General features: G+C 44.7%; 2 protein-coding genes across 5 annotated transcripts in view; both read right to left on the bottom strand.

Moving 5' to 3' along the window:
- sh2b3 (SH2B adaptor protein 3) overlaps positions 1-6506 on the bottom strand; it is a 33956-nt gene extending 27450 nt beyond the window's left edge. For both annotated transcript variants that reach the window (XM_076149396.1, XM_076149395.1), the window contains exon 1: positions 6278-6506. The gene's annotated coding sequence lies outside the window, so the exon portion shown is untranslated. The remainder of the gene's footprint in view (positions 1-6277) is intronic.
- A 1587-nt stretch (positions 6507-8093) lies between these two features.
- LOC143000282 (sesquipedalian-1-like) lies at positions 8094-12195 on the bottom strand. Of its 3 annotated transcripts, none has more exons than XM_076149541.1 (3): positions 12108-12195; positions 11626-11707; positions 8094-10875 (listed from the first exon to the last, which is right to left on the bottom strand). In XM_076149541.1, the coding sequence occupies exon 3, from the start codon at positions 10839-10841 to the stop codon at positions 9975-9977; it is 867 nt and encodes a 288-aa protein (XP_076005656.1). In that variant the 5' UTR covers positions 10842-10875; positions 11626-11707; positions 12108-12195; the 3' UTR covers positions 8094-9974. The 3 variants fall into 3 exon arrangements, with proteins under 3 accessions (XP_076005656.1, XP_076005657.1, XP_076005655.1); XM_076149542.1 differs by having other exon boundaries at positions 11626-11718; XM_076149540.1 differs by having other exon boundaries at positions 11626-12195.
- Between the last annotated feature and the right edge of the window lie 5520 nt (positions 12196-17715).

Raw genomic sequence — 17715 nt, forward strand, 5'->3', positions numbered from 1 at the left:
ATTCACACAGCTTGGATGCATTTACAAAAGAGAGAGAGAAAGAGAGAGAGGATGAGTGAGGTAGAATGTGGGTGGGGTTGCAAGGAGAGAGGGATTTATACAAGAAAAGGAAGGAAGAGGAGGGGAGGGACCGACCAGAACAGAACAGAGAAGACAAACTTTAAAGGGGGAAAGACAGAGAGAGGATGACAGACAAATGGAGGGGAGAGAGAAAGAGAGAAAGAGAGGGGATAATGAGAAGGCAGGCGTGCAGGAAGTGCAGAGCAAGAGAAAGGCGAGAGGAGAGGAGGAAGAGGAGGAGGTGCCAGGCTCAGGGTCCAGGTGGCAGAGACAGAAAGGAACAGAGACCAAAGGATCTCTGCTCTGCCTGGGCAGCAATCACAGCAACAGGAAGCCCTGCCCTGGCAAGCAGAGACCTGCACACACACACACACACACACACACACACACACACACACACACACACACACACACACACACACACACACACACACACACACACACACACACACACACACACACACACACACACACACACACACACACACACACACACACACACACACACACACACACACACACACACACACACACACACACACACACACACACACACACACACACACACACACACACACACACACACACCTGGGGTGAAACAAAGTACTAGAATATCAAAGTCAAGAAAAAACTCCAGCTACTTGAGTGCAGAGGTTGATTCACCACAACAGAACGAGAGGGAAGGAACCAAAAGGGAAAAGTCCGACTGACACTGAACTCAACACCGCTTTAAATAAAACCTCAATTGTTGCAAATGACATGGATCCTGAAGTATAACTGTGACAGCCAATGACATAGGGATGATGAACTTTCAGATGAACACTTTCAGTGATCAGCAACTAAATCACATGCTGGCCTGTTATGAGGAAGAACAGGGCAACAACTGCCACTAATACAGATAAAGTTAGCTTAGAACTTGAACGTTTCAAGCTGCTGCATCAAGGACAAATGGTGTTCAAGGGAAAAAATGACGCTAAAAAGGGCAGATTTATTTATTGGGGGATTGATCCGTGACATGAAAGAGGAGGCCTACATGAAAGGGTCTGCAGCCGGTGGCGAGGGGCTGCGAGCAAGATGTGAGAGAGCTTTGAACGTTACACAACACGCTGTAGAAGAGGAAGAGGCCGTTGTTGAAACACGAGGAGATAAGCTCCGTTTAAACGCTCGGCGGCCTGGCGGGAGCGTCGGCTGATCCGGGGGCGAGCAGGCAGAGAGGACGAGGGGACGACCTGTGACATACTGACCCCGCCGAGGCCCAGACGGACCCTCACACACACACACACAGGCAGGGAGTGGCGTTATACGTCTAAGCACAAATCCATAGGGTGCTCTGAGGTTTTGTTTTGGTCTGACTACGCTCTAACTACATCCTACGCTCACACAACAATGCGGGCTCCGTCACAACACAATGCTGCTATTCTTAAGACCCGCGGGGGACAAAGGCCGGCCGCTCTCGGGCCATTTCCTGTGGTCTGGGAACGGCGAGGCAGGTCGGGAACCGCAACGCGGAGGAGGGAAATTGCACGTTGCTACACAAGGCTGAAAAAGCATCATCGCTAGGAGATGAAACGCCATGGAAACCGAAGTGGAAAGAAACTAATCTGGGGCTTTGGTGATGATGCAGTGAAGTGTTCGGTTGCTTCGACGTACAGAAGCGTGTCAGGGTTTGTAAACGACGAAGAGAAGAGACGGAAGGCGGTCATTTCCAAAAAAAGTTAAGTGTCGCCGACAAGGATCCTTCCAGCTGTCAGACATTTTACCAGCAGCGACTAAGACCAAGCAGCTCACAGCCTGTTATTATGCTGCAGAGACTGACCGAGGCATGTCAGGGAAACGCTAAAATACAGGGCTGACAAAGACATAATGACAGGAGGAGAAGAAGAAGAGAAGAGAAGAGAAGAGAAGAGAAGTTTGGGTTTTGGATGTGATGTGAGGGGAGAATGAGGTCACCGGTGGCTGTCAGAGCTCATAGCTGCTGCCTCACTGACACACAACAATGTCTGTACAACAATCCTGTACGTTCAATGTATGTATATGCAAACGTATAGAGTAACAAAATGCTGCTCTGCACACTCTATAACAATCTGAGCCGGTTGGTCCCTTTGAACCTGGAAAGCTGATGATTCATCCTGTCTTGTTGTGATGCAGCTCACTGTGATTTCTCTGACCGACATCACGACTCGCCAATACAAACCTTTGACTCCTGAGTGAAAACAATCAGAAGAAGGGATGGCGAACGTTTAACAGCTTCGTACGACATGATTTACATTTATGAGACAGCGCTGCCTCATCAGTATTCAGCTCAAAAGACCTAATGATGTCGCAGTTGTTGCGATGTGAAAATTGCACAATATCGATGTCATAACCGCATTCTTCGCAGGAAAATGAAGAAAAATCGATACACTGAACATCTGCGCGCACACACACACACACACACACACACACACACACACACACACACACACACACACACACACACACACACACACACACACACACACACACACACACACACACACACACACACACACACACACACACACACACACACACACACACACACACACACACACACACACACAGTGAGTCGGTGTGTTTCTCAGGCAGCTGTGGGTCACCGAGAGCTGAGCTCAGCTAACTGCAAACAGCCATCCATCATCACTCAAATCCACACAAATCAGCCGAGTTCAAGCTCGACTCGGATGTCTCGGCCCCGTCAGAGCGGCGGATAAATCTCTCTGAAATCCACGAGCTCTTCATGAATGACTCATCCCCACTCACCGCCTCGCTCTGATTCATTATGAACAGAGACTCTGATCGCTTTAAGGATGTGAAACGTACTAAATGTCACATTTCTACATATGTGTGATTCTTGGAAAGCAAATGTGGGACGTTTCCACTTACGAACCAACACTTTAACATAAGAGCCTCAACCATAGACTCCTTTTCTGGGAAGAGCAAAGACTGAGAAATACACTGAAGTGACATGATGCAAACTGTGTATTTGGCTGCATCATGTGTGAAAAGAGAAGCGCGTGTTCCTGCTTTCACTTCAACACAGACGCAGTGACTCCAGTTTCAGACACACACACACACACACACACACGAGCGGCTCCACCTGATAGACCAGTGAACCCAGTAACCTACCGGTCTGTAGCTTTCTTAGTGTGAAAATTGAATAATCACACACACTCTTGACCCTTTCCTCAATTCTCACACTGAAAAAAAAATTATCTATACCGCTACGGCAAAGTCTACAAGCACACACTTGTTTGGAGCGGAGTCGTCGTCCTGCTGCAGCTAAAATCGGGTCTATAATCAACATTCTTCCAATAACAAGAACAGGGGGTGCATCAGGGTAAACACACACAAATACACACAGTCTCCAATTACTGACATTTTAAGGGGGGAAGAACACACACACACACACACACACACACACACACACACACACACACACACACACACACACACACACACACACACACACACACACACACACACACACACACACACACACACACACACACACACACACACACACACACACACACACACACACACACACACACACACACACACACACACACACACACACACACACACACACACACACACACACACACACACACACACACACACACACACACACACACACACACACACACGTCCGGAAACACTTGCGTCGATGTATGCACTTACGCACACACACACACAACAGCTAACCCCATCATGTGCTTTATGTGGGACTGCAGTGAAATTCCCTGTTGAATTCTGAAATTTCAAGCTGTGTGTGCATGCGTGTGGCCTTCTGTCTTGCTTAATCACGTCTCTAGTACACACACACACACACGTCGCCCTCGTCGTGCTCAAAAGGTCCTGCCGCCACCAGGGATGGGCTCGCTCCTCCATATTTCTTCCCCCATTTGTCCTTCCCCCTCATTCTTCTTCTTCAAATTCCTTTTTCTCCCTGCCAATTCGTCTCCCAGGGCTCCCTCTTCCTCTTCATCCCTCCCGCCCTCCTCCCTCTCTTCCCTCGCTGTGGGTCAGACCTCTCTCGTGGTCTCATCAGTGGATTTCTTAGAACCCCTGAGGCGAGCAGAAGCGCTTGCGTCTGATAACATCTCTGTTAAAGACATGGAACCATGCGTGACACTGCTGCCGATGGCCCAGCAGAGACGACGGCTGCCGCTGCCTACGCGCACGCACACACACACCTACAAAATGTTCAAGACATGCGGCTCAGGCAATGATTGTGTGTGTGTGTGTCGGGTGATTAAAAATAGTCAAAATTCTGTCCCTGGAAGATTCATTGCACACACACACACACACACACACACACACACACACACACACACACACACACACACACACACACACACACACACACACACACACACACACACACACACACACACACACACACACACACACACACACACACACACACACACACACACACACACACACACACACACACACACACACACACACACACACACACACACACACACACACACACACACACACACACACACACGAGAGCTTCACCATCTACACCACACTGACTGAGACAGGACTCTAATATCCGACTGTCACAAAGCAAAAAAGTGTGCAGAGATGGAAACACTTTGTGAACTTCATCACTCCCCTTCATCATTTCCAACTGGAAGGCGAGCGGAGCGACCAAATGAGAGCCAGTTCTCTCCTTTGTAGCTGACAGAATGAAACATGTCTGACATGGCAAACATCAAGTACAGTTTAGCCAAGATTACTTCCACACCCTGCAGGCATGTCTGTGTGTTTATTCTGCTTCCCAGAGCCGAGCTGCACAAAGTTACAGCTGCGATAAATGACACGCTGCGACAACATTCACATCTAAATCACTGAATCAACCATGGACACCGGCCTCAGCCTGCTGGCGAGACGTCTGACTCCCGATTCTGTCCCCTGCTGCTGTACAGCTGCAGATTCTGATGGGCAACGTATAACAGCCGGTAACGTCAAACTAATTAGGGCAGAGGATTCAGTGTTTCTAAGCATCTGCAGCCTTTATTTTGAAGGAATACTCTTGGATACACACGCACCTGTATATGTGTACACAAGGGAGACTTGAATAGAATACACAGGAATGTCAGAATGACTTCGATTGACTGCTACACAGCACTGGATTGTGAAACCAAGCGAGCGCTCCCCACTTGTTCCTGTTCTCCAACCACCAGTCATGAGGGCGACCACCAACATGAGCGAGCAGCAGCAGCAACCAACGTTTAAGAACCAATCATGGGATGGGGGGGAATGGACATGAAGTCTGTGTGAGCTACAAATAATCAGAATTTTATGCGTTTGTCAGCTGATCATAATCAATAAATTTGTCCTGTTTTAGAGCCATTTAAGGTCCAAACTCATTAAAAACAAGTCCATTAGTGCTGAAACTATTCAACCAAATCGCCTCAGTCATTTGCATAGTATCACTGCCAAACATGTGACGTTCCACCTTCTCAAGTGTTTCATATAAATTGAAATTGAGTGACATTTAGTAGGTATTTAGTCAAAACTTTGAAGTTTATGATGGCCATTTATCAACAATTGTTAGATATTTTATACAATAACAAACACAATGTGCACAAATCAATCATCTGGAGCTGCACTCTGCCTTTGATTTTTGGTAGCAGGGTCACTATTTTATTTAAATGTCAAGTTTCTAGCAAACACTTGTTGCCTGTGTGGAGTGATGATGGAGTTGCAGTGCAGTGACGTTACGGCTTTACACAATTAAATGCAGGATTTGAACTTCATTACTTCATTGCTGCACCAAAAAAAGATTTGGCTCCAATTATCCTACACTTTTCTGTTGTAAACTCCCAAAACACAAACCAGCAGCACCTGATTAAGCCAATTAACGTCGCTACTTTCAGACCAAACCACTTGTTGTGAACGTGAAAAGCTGCTGATTTCCCTGCTGGAGGTTATTTCTTACAAACAAACTTTGCGTCCCCTGCGTACAAACTGCGCAGAGACATTTAAATGTCACAACAAACACATAACGACAAGTATTTTGGGGGAAGAAACTGAAGAAAAATGTGCGCGGAAGCTCCAACGTTCGCGTCGCGCTTCATCATTTGGTGGGCAGCAGTAAAGTTAGTTAGGTGTTATTTAAAGCACAACAAGGCAGAAAATGAAGCGCCGACGGACTCCGTGCTGACAACATACTCACGTTCTCCGTTATCTCTCACGGGCACCCACCGCAGCACGACGACTAACCAACAAGTTGGACTTCGCATAACGGAAATGTGCCGTGAAGCGTCTTTAAATTACGTCAGAACGGCGTCGGCGAGGGGCAACAAACGGCGAACATCGGAGGAGAAGCTGCGTGCTAAACAAGCCGAGGATCCTTCTCTCATGGTGGAAGCATGTAGAAGATCATCGGCGAGAATAAAGACGAAAAAAAAAAAAAAAAAAAAAAACTTTCAGGAAGGAAACACTGTTGTGAAGCGCAAATATGTCAAGACTCCACTTCCGGTGCTGTTATCGTGGAGGCTGGACTTTCAAAATAAAACGCGAATAGTTGTAACGTCAGAAACAAGCATTTCCTGGTGAACGTAGTTATCGTACAATACGTCGCCTGACTCCCAACATGCATCTATGCACACAAGTAATGACGGCAGAGTGTGTATTTGCCACCTTTTTTGAAAAATAAAAATAAAACATTTTACTACATTGAATCAATTCTTTCAAAACAAGCGCTCCACATGAAACGACTTTTTAACCGCTTTATAAAACGATCACACAGCGACACCTGGTGATACTCAAGTGGAATATCACCAGGAATGTGTTTCTGATGGCGATAGGAACTAAAACGCAGCCAGCGCCCCCGTAAACACGTAGAAGAAGAAGAGGCGGCTGTGTTTGTATTGATCTCCCTGCTGCTAGATCCATTCAACACAGTTTGTGGACGATTATTGTCCCATTATAGGCAAACCTGCTCTTGAAGGCCTCGATTAGTTCTTCTTACCCAGCTGCTCCAATATGTGTAAGTGTTGCATCAGCAAAGGGGGTAAAGTTCTGGCTGGATGGCTACCTTGACCATCTTCTCCAGCTCCTTCCTCTTATCTCTCTACTCTGACTCCTTCATCTCTGCTATCACCTCAGTTAACCACATCTCCTCCTCCTCCTCACGTACGTTAAAGCAAAGAGAAGCCTTGTAATGGAAGCCAACAAACTCAGAGTGTGACACAACATAAATCACCCAGTAAAGTAAAAGATAACAGATTCAATCGCCTACTTTACTGCCTTCGCCCACTTACTGCTGTAAATGTCAGTTTGCGTAACATTCAAACACAAAAGACTCTTTAATCCAGTATAACAAAGTAAATCTCGTGGTTTCATGTGTTTGGCAGATAGCAGCATTTTTTTTTATCTTCAAAGGAACATAAACAATCACTCATCGCCTCGAGCTGTGCATCTAAAACATCAAATCAAACCTCAGCCTAACCGCTTCCACAGAAAGTAAACAGTGTAATATAAGACACTCATGAATATCATAAGTATAAACATGCAGGCATATACTTCTCCTTTTCATGTGCACAGCTGTTGGCAAGGGAAAACGTTGAATTTCCCAATGTTTCAGCTCATCTCTGCCCAGTTTTGCAGATCAGACATTCAGTGCGGCTTCATTGGATTATTCCATCATGGAAAACTGCACTGTGGGGAAAAGTGTGTCTGCTGGAGCGTCGTGCTTCATTTCCAGGGTCGCTCACTGGTGTTATGCCTGTTTACATGAATGGATGATCCTCTGGATGTCAAATCTAGAGCATCACTAGAGTTCCATCTGTGCTGCGCCTCTAGTGCCAGACGCCTCCGAAGGCTCCAATCATCATTACTTTATATTCCTAACAGCTGATAAGGATTCATTACTTTTAAACACTATTCCAGCTTATGTGGAAGAAAGTAGGTTAAAAAAAGATGTGAAGTCAACTCAGATGTGCAGAAACTGTGAAGATATAAAAATAAAACATCACAAACGTGTTGGCAATGAGGTCATACTTACATTCTTTATTGATTGTTGCTTTACAAAACATCATTTCAAAGTGCGCTCATATCAGAAAGTGTGTTGAATAGGACTCCTTCTTCACTGAAGGGTCTGAAGCAGTGTGTTAATAAACTGTGTATTAATACTGATCAATATTAGAAGTCTCTAATTTAGTGTCTACATGTTATTCATCCTTGAACAGTAAAAACAAATGACGATCAGGCGACTGTAGACTTATTTGCTTTTCTCCTTTGGCACTCATGGATTTTTTGATTATTCATGTGATTCATTTGACACATTCAGACAAAACATTTAAAATATGATTTGCATATGGAGAAGTACATCTTATTATTACACATGGAGTTAATTTGACACATTCAGACAATATTGGAGACATTATTGAGAAGTAACAGTGTGGTCCTCTGTTAGTTAGAGCAACCAACTCTCTCTCTCTCATTACGATCATTACATTACGATCATTTGGCGGACGCTTTTATCCAAAACGACTTACATTACATTATATTACCACCCTTCGCAGAGGGGGGAGCACTTGAGGGTTCGGTGCCTTGCTCAGGGGCACCTCGGCAGGGACTCGAACCGGCATCCGTCCGGTTCTTAAGCGGAAGCTCTACCCACTCGACTAATGCCTCCCTCTCTCAGTCAATACTACGAGTTAATACTACAATCAGAACTTTAGATGTCAGCATCTTGACACTGTTCCACTCTGATGTGCAGCGTCGCTCCTGTACAAACTCAGCATTGTACCGTTAGTGTTGAGCACTGATGCAGGCTGAAGCATCAAAGCCGTTGTCACTTAGTGATTACACCGAGGCGAGCAAGGAAGGAAGGAAGGATGTGAGGAAGGAAGGATGGAAGGAGGAGAGACACTGATGGTCCTGTGGCAAAGGTGGCAGGTGCAATAAAGAGTTGTAAAGGAAACATAAGGCACGTATAAAACCATAATATAAAACTGCGATTGGATAAAAAAAAAGATCTGTTAAATGTTTCATCTTCAACGTCTCATTCTGCAGACTCTAACATGGAATAAGGAAAGGAACCGCTCAGATCTGTAACAAACATCAACATTCTGCTGCTGTGGAACAAAGATAAGATGATTTAAACATTAAAGTGTTTCAGTAAGTTCAAGGATTCACAAGCAAAAGAGAAGTGACACACACACACACACACACACACACACTCGTATGACACAACATCACCCGTCTGCTGACTAAGGGCAGATATAAATACCAGGGTGTGTTACTGTGACATTAAGCCCTAAACTCCTCCGGGGGTCCAGATGTGCAGTGCTGGGCTGTGTGAGAGGGGATCAGGGTCTCTATTGTCCACGTCGTCTTCACTCCGCTCCAATCTGATCTCAGCGATAAGATGGTGGAAGGAAATGAAGCCAAAAGAAGCACATAGAAGAAGCCAGAGGAGTTGGGTAATAAAGCCCTGGAACAGTTTGTGCTGTGCTGTGTTTGATCAATGCCTCTGCTAATCACGGCCGACCGTGATGCACTGTACGTTTCTGAATGCCACAACAAAAATGCTTCCACCCTGCTGGCACAACTAATGACCAGAGTTCACCTGGGCTGTGCTTTTCTCATGAATCATTAGCGCTTTAAAAATATGTATTCATAATTTTCCCTTGTACATGGAAGTGTGCAACAATGAGCAGAGAGAACGTGGAGCTCAGACAGAATCTCTCCAACAGATCTCAGTGCTTTATAAGACTATTTAGTGCAGCTGTGGTCTTTGTTCTTCCAGCTTTCAGTTGCTTTTGGAAGGTCGTTACATCGTAGAATGTCCATAAAAGAATCCTTTGACTCTGTGGAGTGATGAGATGATCCTCCTCCCTCCCTCCCTCCCTCCCTCCCTCCGTTTACTGACCCTGCAGCCACTCGGCTCGCACCTCCTGCACCTCCATGCCGTACCAGTCGTGGAGCTTAGAGAAGCACTCGGTGCCGGGGGAGACGGGGCTCTCCAGTGAAGCCCCTCTCCTCCTGGGGGGGACTGGGGGAGGCCTCACTCCGTCGCTCCCGCACGCAGACCCAGAGTCTGAGCTTCCCTCCCAGGCTGCACAGGAAGCCGCCTCAGCAAAGCCATTAGTCAAGGCAGCAGGTGGTTTGGTCCATGTAGCTCCATTCTCCCTGTAAGAGGAGAGCTCATCCTGGACATTCCTCAGGCTGCTGAAGGGGACCGGTGGGGTCGGGCCACTACATGTAGATGATAAGGAAGATGAAGATGATGAGGAAGATGATGCTCCGGACCTGGAGCGTGCCACCAGGTTCCTCTTGGAGGGTTTGGGCCTGGTCTGTATGCTGCCAGCTCCACCACAGAGACTTCCTGCAGCCTCCTGGATCTCCTCCAGCTGCCTCTCCAGCTCCTTCACCACCAGCCTCATGTAGTCAAAGCTGGCCCGGGACAAAGCCTTCACCCACGACTCCATGGCCGCTTGGTTCTCGGCTGCCATCTTGTAAACGCGGGCTTTGGCACAGTCAAACTTGACGGCGAAAGCAAACTCCTCCGCCGACTCGCAGAGCTCCACCGTGCATCCCTCCAGGACCACGACCCCGATGGGCTCGCGGCTATCGCGCTCCTCAAAGTAGAAGAGCATGTTGCCTTTCAGGACAAACCAGCGTCTGTGATAAGCCGTGTTGCGTTCCCCCTTTTTGAACAGGAAACCTGTCTTATCTGGCGGCGAGTCAGAGGTGGCATAATGAGCCACGCTGCGTTCATTCAGCTTCATCCTTTCTCCTCTTCACACTGGATCCTTGCCTTACCTAAACAACAACATGAAGACTGAGGTCAAGATACACCACACCGAGACCATTAATGTAACATTTAGGATCATTTGAAGAAGATCTGAAGACTCTTGTCATCAAAGCACATGGTGTCAAATATTCTAACAGATGTTTTTTTTGTTTCTTACACTCCTGTTGACCTTGTCCCCCTACACAGAGGTCAGACCTCACGACAGCAGACTAAAGGCTCAGATTCAGAGGTTCAAACAGGGGAACATAAACCCACAACCTTCAGTCTCCTCCTGGCTGAGTTACTGGGCTCATATTGAGACAGTGAGAACAAGCTTGACTGGACTCGACTGAACCTGCTAAGCCGATGTAAACACTTCCGTTTCGTTGTAATGAAACATAAAGTCGCTCTGATTAAAAGCTTGTAAATGTGGAGAGCAGCAGTGTCGCTCTGTCTTCTTCCCTTTTCTTTGTAAACATCCCATTTTGCGCTGTAAGTACAATCACCACACACACACACACACACATACGCACACACACACAGTGACTAAATCTAGAAGCCACCAAAATACACATGATGTCATCATTACATCCCTGATGACACACTTACACCCCACTTAAGTACACATTTGCACTACATTCTAACTGTTGGTGAAGCTCTTTTGTTTCTTTTGTTCAACACTAAAACCTCTTAGTGCTCAACATCTAATCCGATTGTAAACCAGCCAAGAGAAGCAGGTTAAAGCACCTGAACCGTGTGTGTGTGTGTGTTTGACTCACCTGTCAATTTCACGTCCGTCCATCTCCCCCCTATGACAGCTTGACCACCGAAACCATCATGATCTCCATCTTCCTCTTCCCCCTGAATCAAAGCTTGAGTTAAGAGTCACGTCAGCAGCTTCTCAGGTTCTACGTGTCTGATGGCCGCCGGGATGGAAACCTCTCAGGCTTTAGCACTGTGTCTGCTTTTCTCCTTAATATGGCTTTGACGCATGACTCACTCAGGCTAAGCTGACTGGTCACTAAGCATTGACCTAAACCGTCAAAAGTCCGAGCTTTGACAAACGCAACCAAAGTCTCTACCTTCAACTACTTTTTTTTAGCCATTTTGTCGTCACGAGCATCCAGCCTCAGCGTGTAACAGCCCGGCCGGACTTCACCGTGTTTGCGGGGCTCTAGCTCTGACTTTAGCGCTAATTCGGCTCATTCTGGCCTCTGTGGTGTGATGTTACCGTGAGAGATGAAGTGTCACCGCTTCGTACCTGCGCTGGGAGATGTTTCCCTCAGATAGATGCTTCCTCCGATGTTGGGTTTCGCTCTTTTGTCTCGCTTCCTTCTTTTTCCCCCTTTTTTTCCTCCGTGTCACGTGATCATCAGTGAAGGCGGGCGCGTATTTGTGAAGGCGGGCGCGTATTTGTAAACGCGGGCACCTTGCCGGGGCGGATCGACCGCAGATTAAACTGAAACGTCCATCATCCGGGTGATCGATAATTTATATCATTCGCACCCAGTGTGCACCCTTGGGAAGGTGCTGTTTCTTGGATGCGTGGATGCTTTCTAGTCAAATGTCTTCATATCAATACAAACAACAGATTTTGATGAATACACACAGAACAATTACACACAATTATTCTCTCTAAAATGCTCATTTCAAGATTATTTATTCACGGGTTAGAAGCATATTGAGTCGACGTTTGTTTGAACCTTAACTAACTAACTAACTAACTAACTAACTAACTTACTAACAGCAAAATACAGTCATTCACTTATATCACTTCATTTGAATATGTTTTTTTCTTTAATGGATGTAGTATACTGTATTGTTTGAGGCATGCAAGCATTAATTCAGCATTTACTTATTTATTTAACATTATTTGACATTATCATTGGACATACAGGATATTTTAGGTTTGCTCCAGTTTAAAAGTGTTTCCTATATTTATGATGTGTAGCTCAGTTATGTGCTACATCATAGAATTCTTCATTATTCAGGGTCATAACCGAGTTTCTGTAATTATCTATTAGTTTCACCACATTTATTTCCCATTACTCAGTCGCCTCCTGCCCTCAGTAATGTTATTTCATCCTTGCTGTTGTTCTGAATTGGATGTTTGTGTTTGTAAGAGTCATTATTAAATTGTACTCTTCTTAATTGACACAATTTGGAGTTGCAATTCAAAAGTAGTAATAACACAGCCTCCATTTTCATTATGAATTACTGAATTTTTTACAATGTTTTGCTTTTGCATGACAGTTATAAAATTCTAAAGACCTTGTGAACGCAAACTTTTCTTGTCAAACTAAGAATTAACTAGAATGTAAAAAAAAACTTCTCAGAATGTGATTACAAAATTTAATGGAAACTATAAACTGTTACTAGTTTGTTTTGTGTGTTAGTAATCTGTTTGCTTTGTGGCGTGTGTGTAATGTCTCTGTCACTAAGCAGGATGTATCCCATATATAGTCAGTTTGTTAAATGAAGCTACTGGCAAATTTGCTTATTGACACTAAAGCCAAAAAAGCTGCAGCGAATAAAAGACGGAATAATCCTCTCTTCACCAACAACCTGCTCCCTCTTCACACTGTTACACACTGCTGCCAACCACACACTCATGGTTTTATTTTTTGCTGTCTGTAGGGCGACTCACTCATGTGTGTAGATATGTGTATAATTTCTTGTTGCTGTTTTTCCAGGTTCATAGATGTTCCATTGACAAGAACATGCCCTCGAGGCCGTCCCTGCGCGGTTCCTCTAACCCTGTTCTTCATTTTTATGGCAGAGAGCTGCTGGCGATGGCCTGTGTTATAATGCGTATGACTATGACCAGCCATTATGTATTCATTAGACTATCTTGTGGCGACAGCCAATGGCCTTTAGCACTGACAGTCTCCAATCTCATCACACTAATCTTCAATTAACTGATGCAGCCGCTGATGCCAGTTAATGTATTTTCCTCTGTGAAAGGTTTGCTTGCTCTGCCTCGGATAAGTGTGGTTGGTGCTCATACAGTCCGTTTCATTTCCTCTATTTGACTCTCGGGTCACAGAGTCCGGACATTAAGGAAAGATTAATTTGCAACAGCAGCTTATGATAAAGACATTTAGACATGGAATCTTAACATTACGTACTTCAATCTGTGTGTGCGAGTCGCATTGCAGGAAAAGTCCATAAAGTACACACAGAAACGGCAACATTAAGTGCAAAGAGTTTACTTCTCACAAGTTATTTTCCAACTGTTTGTGTACACATACAACAAAAACATCACCGACGGCGTTTTGAGACATTCCAGTCTTCTTTGAAAGTGATTCTTGACTGAGCCAGAGTTTGGTCATGAATACAGTCTGTGTCCAGTGAGAACAAAAGGTGGGTTTAACAAATGCGGTGCCTCCATACTGAATATGCAGAAAGACTTTTGTTTCACACCATCACACAGAGTTGTTTGTCTCATCCCATTTTAAGGTTCTTTCCCTTTTATTCATCCAAAATGACTCTGCATATTATGTAAATAATGTCAGATTCCTCATTTTATTGTAATACAATGTAACTCACTGGCCTAGGCAATGCAGCAGCAATAATTTTAACAATTATTCCCAGGAAGAGGATGATCTTTGTCTATCCAGTATGATCCAGTACTTAGCCTCCACCACAAAACTCTACAGAAGGATATGTGCCTAATGGTTTGGCTGAGTCCGTCCATATTCTAGTAAATCTGTTATTGTTGCCTACTTATCTTTCACATTGATTGTTTTTTTGTCACTTGAACACCTGGTGGCTCTCGGGGAATTCATCTTATGTGGCTGTAGACGTTGAAATGGGAAGAACCGGCCCTTAGTTCTATCTGTACAGCATGGACAGCAGAGCACCCTGCATCATGTTGGACCACACCAACGGAAACCACTCCAAAGAAATGCATAGAAAAACACAGTGATGGCAGGACATAGTGGATGTATTCATTCAATCTCATGTGCCCTGCCTCATAAAGCACAACTAGGTACTGTATTTGGTTTATGCCGCTATATTCTCTTCCTTCCTTCTCACCATACATCCCCATTCCTCAAGTGATGATACTGAAGCGCTCATTCTTCACCTGTATAAACATTGTCATTGTCCCGTTGCTATGTATAAATGACTCACCCTGGCATGCCCTGATGGAAGCGTACCTTTGGGGAATGTCACCTCTCATCAAAATGCCTCTCAGTCATCCAACACAATATCAAAAATATCATCTCTTTAAATGTTAAAAGTCTCTGTAGAAAAATGCTCGAAATATAGATATCAAACATGTACATGTATATCTGTATACAAAGGAAATTTGATGCAAATTATTACTTCTCTTCACGGATCCTTTTAAAGCTGTAACTCTGCCACTACACCAGCGTACCGTTATCTCTGCATGTTGTTGTCAAATAAAGAATGTGCACGGCTTCGGCTGAGCACACAGATTAGGATGAACAAAGGACGTAATGTTTGGACACAGATCAGCTCAGTGACCTCATCATCATTCATTCACCTTTAGTCAATCCAAAGCGACACTGTAGATGTTGAAATGTGCTGTGTGGTACACGCATTATATACTTTCACCTATCTGCAGCCAAACCAAGCAATTACATCATCGTTTAAAAGGGATATTCCATCAGCTGAGTGATTTTTGTAAGTAGGCACAGAGCAAAAGTCTGTGCAGGAAATCAGAAACCAGGATGATATTATTTCACCTAAACTACATCCCTGAACCCATACCCCCGTCTCTTAATCATATCAGTATCAATGGTGCTGTCATGAGTGGCTGCCAGGCAAAGGTCTCTTCTTTGGAAACCCACAGTCTAATATTCTGCTATTATACGGAACAAAAATATCACTTTATCTATCTTAATCTATCTGCGTGAACTCACACAGGTCCAGCACTGCCCTTCTTCTTTCACAGTAACATTTTAAATTCCTCATCGCTTCCACCTTGTGAACACAACTGTGTCTGAAGGTTGTTTAGTGTCCTTATTCAAAGTATAAATTTGATAGAACGTCTTGTCTCCCGTTGGCTGTGAGCCATTAGTGCTTTAGAATGAAAGGGGACGCTTGGCCTCAGATCTGGCTCCTCCCTCCCCTGATCAAACGACGTTGATCAATTTATGAAACAAGCTTCCCTTCAGCTCGTATCTCAATGGGCCCTGCAGGAGGAAAAAGAGGAGACACATTAGAGGGAAAACACCTGACAGAATGAGTGAACAGCACAGACAGTCTGCCTTCATGGAGCTGAATAAAAGAATAATGAGGCACCAGTGACCAAACAGACACACACACACACACACACACACACACACACACACACACACACACACCATATCTATTTCCACCAAATTCATATGGCAAAATCCTCTGCCACATTGATCATCTCGGCAATAAAAAGCCCTCTCTTTGTAGGAATAGTAATTTGGGGTTTGCCTGAAACAGCTGGCATTTCTTCAAGCGTTTCTTAGTACAGTTGCCTTTTTATTCCTCTAGTTTTTGGTACAGTGAGCAGAAAGCCCCCATCTGGGTCATTATTGCTGGAATAAATACGATCCCGTTGTTGCAATATTGTTTACCTTCTGTGCGCAAGGTGCAGCTGATGCCTCTGACTTTAATAATGTCCACAGGAGCGTAAAACCCTCAGATTAAGTTTTGCCTAAGCAGCAAAGCTCTGTAACATAAACTGAGCCCTCTCACACACACATGGATGCATGCATGCGCTCAAGCCTGCCTTTCTGCTCTCTCACCCACTCAAACACATGCACATGTATCATTCAATTGAAAGCATATGAAGTTGCACACTCATTGACACACATGCACACACACACACACACACACACACACACACACACACACGCACACACACCCACTCACTTTCTCACAGTCTGTCAGCAACATGTACATGCCAGCATCCAAGCTTACTGAGCACCAGATTCCCTTCTGAACTGACGTTTGACAATGTGGGTCAATATGTCTACTTTGCATCGTGATGAACTTCAAGCGCCTCTGGCATGAACACCGTTATTATTCGGCTTTCATTTTGTGTGATGTTTCCCTCGAAAATGTTTTCATCTTCAGTGACAATGAAACGTATTTAACAGAGAGAGAAAAGTCAAAGTAAATGGCGCGTGCAGAATGGGGAATGAATAAATAGATCATCAAGTATTATCACTGCTAACAAACAGACAGATGAACAACAGCTAATTAATATTTACTGGCTAAATCAGTGTTTCACGCTGACACATTTTTTGCATTTTATTGCACATTGTGTCGTTGCCAGGGAGAAAAGGAGATGAGGCAGTGTCGCCAGTAGAAGAACCGCAATTACATGTATGACTGCAGTGTTACAAGCAATCAGAGTAACACAATTCAATGTATAGTGAATAATCAATAACCTTGGTGCAATGTGACATTCAGCTCAGCTCGAGTTTGTATATATACACATTTGCACAAAGGGAGATGAAGAAGTGTGATGATGTAGCTGGAAGTGGGGTTAAAACGGAAAAGAACTGCCCTTGAATCGAGGAGCTACAGGACAATGTATGAGTTGATAGTAGAGGGAAGGTGGAAGTCTGTGCACTCGCTGATCAAAAATAGTAAATCTGTACAAACTGCTGTACAAAACCTTTGTTCTGTTTCAACATGAGCTTCCCACCTACATGCAGATGAAGAGACATGTGCACACAGTGATCGGCAGCATCACACAGCTGCTGCAGAGAGGTACGACTCTAGAGTCTAGCATTCTGCAAGCGGAAAGAAAGAAAAAGAAAGAAAAAGAAAGAAAGAAAGAAAGAAAGAAAGAAAGAAAGAAAGAAAGAAAGCTTTGAATAAGAGCTGTAGGGAGTGGGTCAATGCAGTTAGTCAGC

The sequence above is a fragment of the Genypterus blacodes genome, unplaced genomic scaffold, assembly GCF_046128005.1.
Source record: "Genypterus blacodes isolate CSIRO-AG114 ecotype Tasmania unplaced genomic scaffold, CSIRO-AGI_Gbla_v1 ptg000045l_1, whole genome shotgun sequence".
In the NCBI taxonomy this organism is placed as follows: Eukaryota; Metazoa; Chordata; class Actinopteri; order Ophidiiformes; family Ophidiidae; genus Genypterus; species Genypterus blacodes.

Coding starts and splice junctions, on each gene's coding strand:
- LOC143000282 (XM_076149541.1), bottom strand. CDS start 10,841: ATGAAGCTGAATGAACGCAGCGTGGCTCATTATGCCACCTCTGACTCG.